At 35.4% G+C, this 13,891-nt stretch overlaps 1 protein-coding gene across 4 annotated transcripts in view; it reads left to right on the forward strand.

The window, feature by feature from the left end:
• The window catches only part of LOC121380177 (bifunctional 3'-phosphoadenosine 5'-phosphosulfate synthase-like), a 56,110-nt gene extending 46,015 nt beyond the window's left edge, over positions 1-10,095 (forward strand). For all 4 annotated transcript variants that reach the window (XM_041508982.1, XM_041508980.1, XM_041508981.1 and 1 more), the window contains exons 6-12: positions 100-211; positions 1,205-1,410; positions 2,767-2,898; positions 4,658-4,787; positions 7,065-7,207; positions 7,646-7,771; positions 8,580-10,095. In XM_041508982.1, coding sequence (XP_041364916.1) covers positions 100-211; positions 1,205-1,410; positions 2,767-2,898; positions 4,658-4,787; positions 7,065-7,207; positions 7,646-7,771; positions 8,580-8,828 — 1,098 coding nt within the window. In that variant the 3' untranslated portion in view covers positions 8,829-10,095. The remainder of the gene's footprint in view (positions 1-99; positions 212-1,204; positions 1,411-2,766; positions 2,899-4,657; positions 4,788-7,064; positions 7,208-7,645; positions 7,772-8,579) is intronic.
• The last annotated feature ends 3,796 nt before the right edge of the window (positions 10,096-13,891 follow it).

A 13,891-nucleotide genomic window follows, 5' to 3' on the forward strand; every position in this document is an offset into this window, starting at 1 on the left:
ACACCTAAATGATAACATGATAACAGAATATTCAGTCTCTAGTTCCTCTGATTGGCTGACAGCAGTCATATATTTGTTTTTCTCTTCTCTGTTTTGCAGATAGACCTACAATGGACTCAGGTACTGGCTGAAGGGTGGGCTACTCCACTCAGTGGCTTCATGAGAGAGAAGGAGTTTCTGCAGTGTCAGCACTTTGGATGTCTCTTTGACGGTTGGTGACTTACCTCCCTTTATCTAGCAGTTGTTTTTGTTTAATAATGTGTTTTTGGCTTTTTCTATGACCACAGCCAATAGTGGTTACAAACAAATATGGTAATCTATGGTTCAAGTTGTCATATTCATCATATTGATGCATTTTGATAATAGATAGAACAAATGCCTTATTAACATAGCTATTAAAATTTAATAAGTGTGGGTGTGATTTAAGTATTACTCATTGGGCTATTTCTCATTCCAGTCAGTGCACCATGACTGGTATATCAAAGGCCGTGATATGTGTATCCTGTCTATGGGATGATGCATATAAAAGATCCCTTGCTACTAATGGAAAAATGTAGCAGGTTTTTTTCTCTCAGATTATAAGTCAGAATTACCAATGTGCTCTAGTGGTGTTATTAAACAAATCAAACTTTAACTTTAAGTATTATAAACTAAGCTGGAGAATTACTTTGTTTAATCCCTAAGCAACAGTGAAAAGAATCCAGTTTTGAAACAAGTTTAAATTTCAAATTGCTCATGTATTTATTATTGGAATATGGAATGGATGTGCAGAAGTGATTCGACATAATAATAGCCATCACATTTAAGCATTTTATTAATTAACCATACGATTATACTTGTTGATGTTGAGCAATAATGTGCATTATATATCATTGACTATGCATACTAGGTCAAATATCTTAATTGTCCCTTTCTTTAAACAAACATTCCTTTCATTTGCTGTATTTATTGTACTGCAATCCCTGCAATTAAGAAAATGTCTAGTAGTGACTACGACAAAAAAACATGCCGTGGAAATAAATCAAATATAGTCCACAGTAAAAAAAAAAAGGTGCCATAGAAAATTAAAAACTCCATGACATTGCCGATTGCCACTGGCAATTGCAGGGGTTGTACTATTTATTCAAAACGTTACAAATAATAAGTACTATTTATTTGGAACGTTAGCAATAATAACACCTAAAAATCCTTTCTGTCGTTGCAGGTGGTGTGACGAACCAGTCAGTGCCGATCGTGCTGCCGGTTCACACGAGTGACAAGGAGAAGCTGGATGGGTGTGCCGCGTTCTCGCTGCGGTATGACAAGAAGACCGTGGCCATCCTGCGCAACCCGGAGTTCTACCCACACCACAAGGAGGAGCGCTGCTGTCGCCAGTTCGGAACGAACAACAAGAAACATCCCTACGTCAAGGTCAGGCTCACAGAGTTTAGTTTGACACTTTTAAGGGGCAGGATTTAGTCAGTCGGTTGAGTGCTCGCTTCAGGTGTTTGCATCACAGGATCGAACCATCTCAGTGAATCCATTCAGCTGATTGGGTTTTTTCTTGTTCCAGCCAGTGCATCACAACTGGTCAAAGGCTGTGGTATGTGCTTTCCTGTCTGTGGGAAAGTGCATATAAAAGATCCTTTGCTGCATTAGGAAAAATGTAGCAAGTTTCCTCTGATGACTATGAGTTAGAATTGCGAAATGTTTGACATTTAATATTAAAGCCGATGATTAATAAATCAATGTGCACTAGTGGTGTCGTTAAACAAAACAAACTTTTAAAAACATTGTTTAGCCAGAGTAGCTCAGTCCATAGAGCACTTGCCTGGGCTGTTTGGGTCATAGTATACTAAAGGCTGTGGTATGTCCTGTCCTGTCTGAAAAAGTGCATATAAAAGATCCCTTGCTGCTAATGGAAAAATGTAGCGGGTTTCGTCTATGCTTGACATCAGTGACTGATGACTAGGCCTTAAAAAAATATGTGACTGTGTGTTTCCCGACCTTCCCTAATTTTATGTAGCGACAATAACAAATAAAAATTATGATCCCTGAATGTTTTTTGCAATCATCAAACTAGATTCGGAACATATTAACTCATTACGGTTTCTCGGTTTGATTCAATTTAAACAACAAAAAAAAGGTCCCACCTACCCCATTTTTTTTGTTCACTGATGAAACCTGAAACACACATATATTTTTTTAGGCCTTAATAAATCAATGTGTTCTGATGGCTTTAACTATATCGTAAATTATTAAAAATACACTTTAGCTTTATCATAAATTATTAAAAAATACCCTACTGTTTCGGAATTTTACATGTGACTAATGGATAAATTTACATATATTTTTGTAACTTGAACCCCATCTGTTTTTTGCCTGTAATATAGATGATCTATGTGACTGTGTTTTTCGACCTACCCTAATTCAATGTAGCGACAATAAAATATTTGAAGCAAAAATTTTAATAAAATCATGGTCCCTGAATTTTTTTTGCAATCAGCAAACTAGATTCGGAACATTTCGACTCATTACGGTTTCTCGGTTTGATTCAATTTAAACAAAAAGAAGGTCCCACCTACCCCATTTTTTTTGTTCACTGATGAAACCTGAAACACATATATATTTTTTTAGGCCTTAATAAATCAATGTGTTCTGGTGGCTTTAACTATATCATAAATTATTAAAAATACACTGCTGTTTAGGAATTTTAAATGTAACTAACAGATAAATTTATATACATTTTGTAACTTCAACTCTATCTGTTTTTTGCTTGCAATATAGATGATCCATGAAGGTGGAGACTGGCTGGTGGGGGGAGATCTGGAGGTTATAGAACGTATATACTGGAATGACGGTCTCGACCACTACCGACTGACGCCTAAAGAGCTACGCGCAGAATTCAGGAAAATCAAGGTAAGATGGGCTTCATCGCTGTCCTGTCTGTCTGTCTGTTCCACTTAGATTTTTTCAGATGTTTTTTACACAATGCCTCAAGATATTAAGCTGTAAATTTGTATATAGCTTTATCAAGTACCGTATTTTCTGGCCTATTACACGCACTGGTGTATAAACCGCACCCCTTTTTTTTAGACAAAGTTCCGACCTTCGTCCATATATAAATCGCACTTTTAAATAAACCGCGGTTGAAATAAAGCCACAAACTTAATTACAGAATAAATAATTGTCGATTGTGTACGTGGCTTTCAGTTTCATTTCACCTAATAAGTTTCATAAACAAAACACACTGTTGACAAAGCCCGCTATTTTTATGAAAATATTAACAAGAACTTGGTAATGCATTGTTCGTAATCTTGCATTAGTTGCAAAGAAGAAAAAAAATACTTGATAACATTTTATTTGTTCCAGTATGATTACAAAACATGAACCCCAAAATGTTCCCAAGTAAAAATTACTTGTACTCACTCGATTACACATGTTTCTCTGTAACCTAATTAGCATGCCGTGTGCAAAAATTACACATTCAAACGAGGTCGGGTCAAGCTAGATATATAGACCACTGGCAGTGAACCGAAGCTAAGCACGATCGTTTACAGTTTCAACATTGTTTTATAACTTTTAAACGATGGCCTTTTTAAAATAATATTTGCCCTGAATTGTATATTTATAATATATATATATAATTACATGTAATATAATGAAATACCAAAAAGTTATGCTCTGTATAAATTAGCGGGCTAATTAGATTGGGAATGTCGACATGTAATACAAACATTACAGGTAGGCCTACTCTAATTAGAGGCATTAAAGATATCAAGAAGCTGTTTTGATGTCATTGTTAAGGTCCGGCTTTTGCAATTGGCCGTAAATGGCCATGGCATTGTAATTGTGTCACGTGACATTGTTTAGACTACCACTGGCTTTTTATCTGGAGTACTGAATATGCAAGTTGGGTGTGTTTGCTATAAACTATAACAACATTACTATGAGGCGAGTGACTTCATTTTAAAACACCAGACAAACACATCTGATGCACTACTAACAATAAATGTTACAAAAATCAAACTAAAAAACTTTGTGATCGAGTCTGTTTTTGACACCGTAAGTATAACAATACTAGCCTGACTAGACTATTAATAAAGAGCCATTCCATCGTAATACTTCAGTCCCAGTCATTTGGTATGCTATATTATTATTATGAGAATGAAAAAAAAAAAGGTGCGGTTTATACGCATGGCGGTTACCATAAAATTCATATATAAAGCGCACCGTTTTATAAACCGCACCTTGCAATTCACAGTAAAAAAATAGCGGCTTATATGCCGGAAAATATGGTACTGTTAAAGATCGTTGGACTTTCATGGCAATTTAGTTAAAGATCGTTGGACTTTCATAGCATGTAGTGCTTCAGCAGTACTCTCAGAATGCTCGGTTAGCTTAAAAATAGTTTATTCAGACGAATGATATTTAGCAAGAAAGCTTAAAGATATTAATCACTTTTTTATGCTATGTTATTTACAAAAACATTTAAATATATCCGATATTATACATCACATACTTTACTTTACTTTTTACGTTCAGCTCTTGAATTATATGTAATCATAACTATTGTTAAGAATCCTGAGGATTTTATATTTTAAAATGGTTTTTCATTCAACTGAGAGATGTTTTGCATGTATGTGTGTTCTTCAACAGACTTTGTTGATTATTCCAGGCGGATGCTGTGTTTGCATTTCAACTGAGGAACCCTATACATAACGGCCATGCATTGCTCATGGCCGACACCAAGCGAAGACTGCTAGAACAAGGCTATCAGAAACCAGTTCTACTTTTACACCCTTTAGGTACTGTGAATGTCCTTGTTTCATTTCATTTCAACTAATTTTCGTGCTTATATCCAATTAAGGTTCAAGCACTCTCTCCTGGGCGCACACCTCAGCTATCTGGGCTGTCTGTCCAGGACAGTGAGTTAGTTGTTAGTGGTTAGTCAGAGAGGGTGTATTGTTAAAACTCACTCTGGATGGGAGCTGGTCCTGGGCTGCGAACCCAGAACCTACCAGCTTTATGTCCGATGGCTTAACTACAACCCCATCTGTCCTTGTTGCTAACAGTCGGTTGAGTGCTCGCTTGAGATGCTTGCATCACAGGATCGAACCACCTCGGTGGATCCATTCAGCTGATTGGGTTTTTCTCGTTCCAGCCAGTGCACCATGACTGGACAAAGGCTGTGGTATGTGCATATAAAAGATCACTTGCTGCATTAGGAAAAATGTAGTGAATTTCCTCTGATGACTACGAGTCAGAATTACCAAATGTTTGACATCCTATAGCCGATGATTAATTGATGTTCACCAGTGGTGTCATTAAAGAAACAAACTTTAAACATAGTAAAGCTCTTTGGTATTTAAAACACTTTATAGCCATAGCTTTAAATTTTCTAGGATGTAAATTACAATTTTCGTCTGGGATAGTATAAATTCATTCTTCTTTTTTTATTATTATTATTCATTAACCTAACCTCTGACTCTGTGGCATTTCTCCCCTTTTACGTCGACTGGTCCAAACATCCAAATCAAATGGCTAAAATCTTCCAATAACCCAAGGGCATCCTGTCACAGGATAGTTACTACTTTCTTTCTCATTTGCTCTTATGGTCTGCACGTCTTTTCTTTTGCTTTTGTCGAACCAAGATATCTTGTTTTTGGTGTTAGGTCATTAGTAATAAAAAGAGAAAACAATTCAAGTTTTAGTCATTTCAGTTAACTGGAAAAATCATGTATATGCATTGATTTTTCATTTTAATTTTTTTTGGCGTACCTAATGCTTCGATTATATTACCACCAGCTTGATGGCTTTCCACAATGTCAGTTTATATCTCAGTGTCTTGTTATGCGTTTCAATTTTAGGTGCCCAAAAATTCCCTTCTTTTCTTTTCCTTTTTTTCTGATGATATAAATGTCTTTTATACTCACACTAACACATCCATTAATCTTCTTGAGAGCATATGCAGTATCGGCAAAATGAAAAATAAATGGATTAATTTTTCAATGTTTAATTTATTTATTTTTTAAATGCACATATTTATTAAATTTTATTTCTGCTAACAAGATGACTTTTGACAATGTCCATTTGTAATAGGGTTTTGGGGTTGTTTACTGTGGGTTTGCTGTAATATATCTGAATTTCAGATTACGTTCAATAACATCACTCGGGGTTCTCGCGGGTTCCTGACACAGCGATCAAGGATGGGACGCACCATATTGCATACACGTGTGTCCCTGTGGACGCAGTATATTTTTATTTTTATTTAACTTCAATATGATTTTTTTTTTAAACATCTAAATTAACTGTAAAATAAATCGGCAACATTCATAAAAATTCTTGGAAATGAGTGTTAATTGGTACAATCAGCTGGTCACTCCAGAAAGCCGCCCTCGTCAATGTACCCACTTTGTGGAAATGAACTCAACCACGTGACCCAGATTTACAACATTAACCGGTACGACAAAACATGACTAATAAAAAGTAAAACTTGTTGTCGCTAGTAATCGAACATTTAATATAAAAAATGTAACATATCTTAAACAGTATTTCATTTTATTTAATCGCGTTTTCTAGCTTTACGACAAGCAGCTAGCAGTACACTACTGAATAGTAGACTGGCCACGTGGACATGCAAACAGCGCTTATTCACACCGTGAGGCGGATCAACTAAACAAAACTGGTTCTAAAAATCGCGATAGTATTAGAAAAAGATTTTTTTTTCGCAAATTGTTTCGCCAAACCGAAAATTCTTTCATAATATTTTTTTTCTTCGCATTATTAGTTGAATATATATGAGTTACCTGGTATTTGTTTTATATTTTATCATACATTTTAATAATTAAAAAATGTATTCATGTTCATGTACTTTTTATTACGACATAAAACCATTTAAATGTCAATGTTTTTTGTGTTGTCAGTTGTGTTGATATTTTATTGGATAAATCAATTCATCTTCAAATGTGGACTCTCCTACATTCCTAATGGACTCAAAATATAAGGTCATGAGTCCATGGATGAACGAGAACCCTTATCACTGTATATCTAGATGTACACTGTAACATGTTTCTAACTGTCAGGTGGCTGGACGAAAGACGACGATGTTCCCCTACCGGTGAGGATCAAACAGCATCAAGCTATTCTTGAGGAAGGTATACTGGACGCAGAATCCACAGTTCTCGCAATATTTCCATCACCAATGATGTACGCCGGACCAACAGAGGTAAAACACCTACACCAGTCCATAGACTAACACAACTCCATGTTCATGGTAAATATTTTTTTAAACAAGAGAAAAATAATTTTCATTTTGTTGCTTACGTATACGGTAATCCCTTACTTTTCAAATACGGAATGTTTCCCCTATGTCATATGTGTCTGATTAATTAATTATGCATAACATAAAATAATGGGTGGGATGTATCTTAGTTAGTGGAGCGCTTGCCTGTGGTACGTGGATCATAGGATCAAATCTCATTGCGGAACAGTTCCATTCCCATCCCAACCAGAGCACCATGATTGGAAAATACCATGGAGACTATTCTTTCATTGCAGATTTTTTGACGTGGATATTTTCTTAATTGCCATGGTTGTTAATGTGACATAAACATAGTAATTTAAGAATGAAGGACAGGACTACACATTTTATTTCGTTATTCAGGTACAGTGGCATGCAAAGGCACGAATGTGTACCGGGACCAGTTTCTACATCGTGGGCCGCGACCCAGCGGGCATGCCACACCCAGACACAGGCAAAGATTTGTTTGATCCATCACACGGAGCAAAGGTAGGTGTTTGTCTGCTGAACACAGGCCTCTGTAAATTGCGAGAACGATTGTTTCGTTCGCGCGGTGCTCTCGCAAATCTACTTTGGCATTACCTATTTTTTTGTTCAGGCGGAATTTGGGTCACCATTTACTTTAATATAACGGGATACGCAAAAAGAAAATGGGTTACCTGGATTTATTTCTGCGTAACCGATAAATGGGTCACGCAGATGTTCAATTCTCAGAGGCTTGCTGAACAGTTTTAAACAGAATTAGGTTTTGAAATACTGGTATCATGTATATTGAGGTAACCAGATCAAGAGTCACATCAGCTGGTCGCATCTGGTTAGGATAAAAAAGCATCGTTGTGTAGCACTCTTATAGGATATTTAAACGAGCTTCCATTTCATATCATGTTCATGTCCTGAGTGAAATAATTTTCAGTTGTCACGAGCTTTAGAGAATAACAATGAAAATGATTTCATGAGGTACATAAACATGATACCAAATGGTAGCAAGTTCAATATCATATTTATTACCCATAATCGATCTTAATTTATATCACTCAACTCATTTGGTTGACGTACCTGTAAGGTTGTAGTGGCCAATTGATAATGTCATCATGTTACGTCCCACTTGGCTTTTTAGTGGGAACTATCACTTATATATATACCAAGATATTTTCAACAATATGGGTAATAAATCTGGTTAGGATACAGCTTTAGCCATCAAGTCACCAAAGTTTACAATGTGCTGATGTGTCATTAAAGAAATAATTCTTCCCTCTCTTCGAGTTAATTTCTATAATTATTATTTTGTTTCCTGTAGGTTCTAACAATGGCTCCCGGTCTACAGCAGCTCGAGATAGTCCCGTTCAGAGTGGCGGCATACAACACCAAACTGAAATGCATGGATTTCTATGATGCAGAGCGTCGGGAGGAATTTGATTTCATATCGGGCACACGAATGCGGAAGCTGGCACGGGAAGGACAGACCCCGCCGCCAGGGTTCATGTCACCAAAAGCTTGGGCCATCTTGGCCAACTTCTACCAAGCACAATCGAATGGCAAAAGCTAAATGGCCATTTCGCTGCAAAGAGGGGAATCTGTCCAGTCAAATAATGAAGACTAATCTTATATTTCACTCTAGTTAAGACATACATTCTTGCCTGATGTTGTTTCCCATGCCGTTTGGTAACAAATCTAAAACCAATCATTTTTAATTGTGTGCTTTCCCATTGTTGGGGTGGAATGTACCACAATGATGTAGAGTATTTTTTGGAATAGCACTTTGTGTGACGCCCAATAGCAAATATATGTTTCATGCTGGGCTGTCGTTAAACATTAAGAGCCGCATTTACAAACAGAGGATAATAAACCAGTTACCAGTTAAAGAAATTTATGTCCTGAATGAAATAATTTATATATTTCACAAGCTTTTAACGAGTGACATGAAAATTTGATAATGACTGGTACCGAGTTTGTTATTCTGTTTATTACCTCGCATCTGTTTTTGTTTTGTTTTTATCTAAAAGCCTTTTATTTTGGATATCTATACATGTACATGTATACAGAAACAATGTCAACCACTTTACACACTGTTCTGAATATTGTTATAACTTAGTATTTTATTCACATTTTACGATTTTCAAAAACCGATGTTCTATTTACTTTGTTAAAAAAAATCTATAATGAATTGTGTGAAAAGAACATTATATTAAAAAATTTAACATTGAAAACAAAGATGCATAAATGCAAACTCTTTTTGATCTCTGTGAGGTCATTATGCGTGTGTGTATGGCAAATCATACAACAATTTGTACATTACACCAATGCATGATAATTTCGCCCCCCCCCCCCCCCCCCCCCAGTTTCAGGTAGCCACTGGGGCAATAAAAAGGTATTGATTCTTTAGTATACCTTTCCTAAAAAGCCTGTATATTTAACATGTTATGACAACCACTGATGTTTAGCCACATCAGGTGTCTAACAGGAATGTTTTAAGACTTAAGTGAATCTGAAATAAACATTGGTGATGATTGTACCTTGTAAACGTGCCTCTCATTTATTATTTCTGGTTGGAATGGGAAATATTTGAGCCTACTGAGGAGGATATTCTGTGACTCGTCATACCTCATAGGCTGCTGTCCCGATGTGGAATGTGGACAAATTGTAACACAGGGCATAGCTGTAAGAATGTGGTGAAATGCAAGATGACGACATTATTATTTGATTGTTGATTAGTGGTATTAGTAACTCGTGGTAGCTGGAACTTTTAACTTTTTATTAAAGATCATAGTTGGAGGAATCTTAAAATATCTCAAACTTCCACTTGTTCAAATTTGGATGGATTTATAGTTATTAATGAATAATGTGATAACTATATGACTCCATAATATAGGGTCATGTCGGTGGAAAGTACCTTTGCTAAGGATGTACTTTTTCTTTCCCATATGATGGAGTCTTTTTCTCTCATCAATTAGGTAAATTAACTATTATTTTACACTAATAGACAAAGATGGATGACAAAGTAACTTTTTTATTTTACCATTTTATTATAAATACACTACACTATCATATTTTCCACATTTGTTTCATGTGTTAAGTTTAATTTAACACCACAGATTAACATTAGCTTTTATAATGAAGGTTTTAATTTTTTTTAAATATCAATATAAAACTGTTGTCTGATGATCTCACATCACCAACTTGCATAAATATGACGCCATATTATACCAACAATTTCATACTCCCCTTATTCACAATCGTATGATAGCTTGTCAAAGATGGAATTTCTTTCTTGGCTGTCTTTCATGGGATATTTCTGTCCTGTATACTTATATAGCTAAGAATGAGACAAAAAGTGATTAACATACATGTTGTTATAAGAAGTGATCACAACATGTGCCAGACCTGTGATTTATCCGATGTGTGCGGTCATTACTGCTATATCCTAATAATAATGCTACAAGGGGAAGAAGGTTTCTTAACGACGTGGTTCTGTGTAGTGCTTTTCAGCCAGTCTGTCTCAGTATTGTGTGTATTAACAAAATACTCATGTGCTACTGACTAGTAACATTCTTTGTTTTTAGAATACTCATTTTCGTGTAAATCACAACATTAAGCAATTATCACAATATTTATAGACAAAACAAGATGAGATTTCATTTAAATTAGTGATTTTGAAAACGAGTTTCTGATGAAACCATTAAGACTGTGCGATTGCAGTTTTGGCACTTTGAATTGGACTTTTGTAGTTTGATTTTTGGATAAAACAAAATTTGTATCCGATTTTTTAACTCGATTGAGGAAAAGTTATTTATTTATAGCAAATCATTCTACTTTAGAAAATTTTGTGTGCATTTCTTATCTTTAAAAGTACATATTTTCCTATGTGGCAGATATTATTTCTTTCTCACAGAAGAAAATATGCACTATTTCATTTCAACTTATTTTTGTGTTTATATCCAATTAAGGTTCAAGCATGCTGTCCTGGGCACACACCTCAGCTATTTGAGTTGTCTGTCCAGGACAGTGGGTTAATAGTTAGCTGTTAATGGTTAGTGAGAAAGAAGAGGGCATAATGGTCTCACACCTACCCATTGAGTCATTAAAACTCGCTCAGGGTGGGAGCCGGTACCGGGATGTGAACCCAGTACCTACCAGCCTTATGTCCGATGGCTTAACCATGACACCATCGAGGCCGAATATGCACTAATTAATCTACTCACATGGTAGAGCAGAAATCACATCCTGATACATTTTCATATGCTATTAAAAGTGTTTGGAACACCTAGAAACCTCAGATGTGTAGATATTGATATTAAAAAGCAGACCATCAGATATGTACTTCAGATTTGGCAGGGGAAATAACTGCAGTTAAAAAGAACTATAAAAGAACAAGCATTGGGGGGGGGGGTCTTATGTGACATAGATGTTGATAGGGTTTGTGGGGCACAATGCTGAAGATAATGCATCTCCTCATTTCAAAATTAAATGAATATATTGTTGCCCCGCCCCTATCAGTTACTGTCATTGTCCGATACCTATGTGAAAATGTGTTGTCACTTGAGAAAGACAGACGCTATCTTTTTAAGTCGCAAAACCGTTTCAATACATAATTGTTTTCTTTTTTAATGTTTTCAGTGCTTATGTGGTAGTATTTTTTATAAAGATAAATCATGTTGATGATTGATAATTTCGGACAGTTCATTCACAAATCGAATCATGAACGCAGTACCATTAATTGAACATGCACTTTACAGGTCTGTGGACCAGCAGAACTAACTGATTTTACTGCTGTTAAAGTATATTTTTACAGTATACATGTATTATTATTATTGTTGTTGTTTTGTATGACGGTATTGTTAAACTTGTTTTTGTCTATTATCTTAAACTACAGTGTCAACACAGACTTATGATCTTTTTGTGGGGATTAAATGCCATGTTGGTGCAACACAGTACACAACTGGCTTAAATGGATGTTTTGTTTTATTTATATGTCAAGTTTGTCTGTATTAGGCAGGTTTGCTTTAGTTTTCTGGGGTTTCAGGGCGACCAACCTAATGGAAATATTTTTCTGGTATTTTAATTTTTAAGCACGCGAACACCCCTTTCAAAACAATAGTTTAAAGCACGTGAAAACACCATAAATTTTCAAAACATTTTTTTTTAAATTAAACAAAGCCATGTTTGACATAGTTAAAAAAATAACAACAACTAATGAGATACATAACAATAAAAAAAAATTGTATTATTTATTGGAATGTTCTGTATTCAGTAATAAAAGTATAAATCAATCCACATAAGGCTGCCTTTCCACTGACGCGGTTTTACCCGCGCGGCTATTTCTGCCGCTAAGCGGTAAAAATCAAATGCGTTGATTTGTATTGACGTCTTTCCATTGACATGGGTGCTAACTGCGGCAAAAAAAAGTCGATCATGTATCGATTTTTTGCCAGCCGTGCGGCTTGAACTGCATGGGGAATCCATAAAATGACGTAATTTGGGGGTATTACCCATCTCCCACACTTGTGTGTTTTATAGCGTTATTTAATTTTCAAGTTTTAGGAGTAGGCATTGTTCGTGCAATGGGCAAGAAAAGTTCACATATGAGCAAATTGAAATTTTAATTGACTTGGTAATCGAAAACCCAGTATTTATTACCAATCCTTAAGTGAATATAAGTACCAGATCTGAACTAACAATTGGTGGACGACAATCGCAAGAAAATTCAACGTCCAAGACATGACAGGTTCAATAATAATATTGATAATTTAATATTATGCTACTATTATACATGCATATCAATGGAAAGTTGATAAACACAACCATCATAATGAATTAAAATAGTATTAGGTTCACTAAACTGTCTACACAGTATCGGTGACGGATCCGTAAATTTTACAATGTTTTAATTTTGAAAGATTTAAAGTTTGTCAATATAAACATTATTTATTGAAGAAGAAAAAAAGGTGAATAAAGCGAATCTGGACCCCCATGTCTCCCTCCTGAATCCGCTTATGTTAACACCCTTTATCCTCGTTCAATAATGAAAAATGCCGTACCGATACTATAATAACATGAAATGAGTTCAAACAACTGATGTGCATGCTCACCAACTTCTAGTACTAACAATAATATTTACCGTGTTTTCTTTAGTCACAAAGAATAAAAATACCTTTTTTTCAGCAAGAATTGTGTTATTTTCGGAGGTAAACTATTGTCCTTTTAAAGTATTTTTTATGATATGGTGAGTTGTTCGGTCCTACTTACCCATCCCCGCCTACAGTCCTGTGGTGTCAGTAAAACATAATCGGTTCCTCATTATTTTATGTTCCCAAAATATGTGTGTCATTTTACATGTGTTAGCTCTCGTGTCTAATGGTCCGTTTTCTTTTTGTTTTTTTGTAATTAATTTCAGTTTGTTTTGATGTAAAAAGAAAATTTGGCCTATGTGTTTTTGGAACTTATAACAAAACAAACCAACCCCAAAAACCCAACTATTTTTGTGTCCAGTTTAGAAAACAATCGGCTCAGAAATAAATAATAGGCCTATGTAGTAAATTACATAGTATGGAGTGGAAGCATTCCCTGTGGGATGGACTTAAGTAATAGTTCAAATCTCGATTTGATCAAATG

The sequence above is a fragment of the Gigantopelta aegis genome, chromosome 8 (assembly GCF_016097555.1).
Source record: "Gigantopelta aegis isolate Gae_Host chromosome 8, Gae_host_genome, whole genome shotgun sequence".
In the NCBI taxonomy this organism is placed as follows: Eukaryota; Metazoa; Mollusca; class Gastropoda; order Neomphalida; family Peltospiridae; genus Gigantopelta; species Gigantopelta aegis.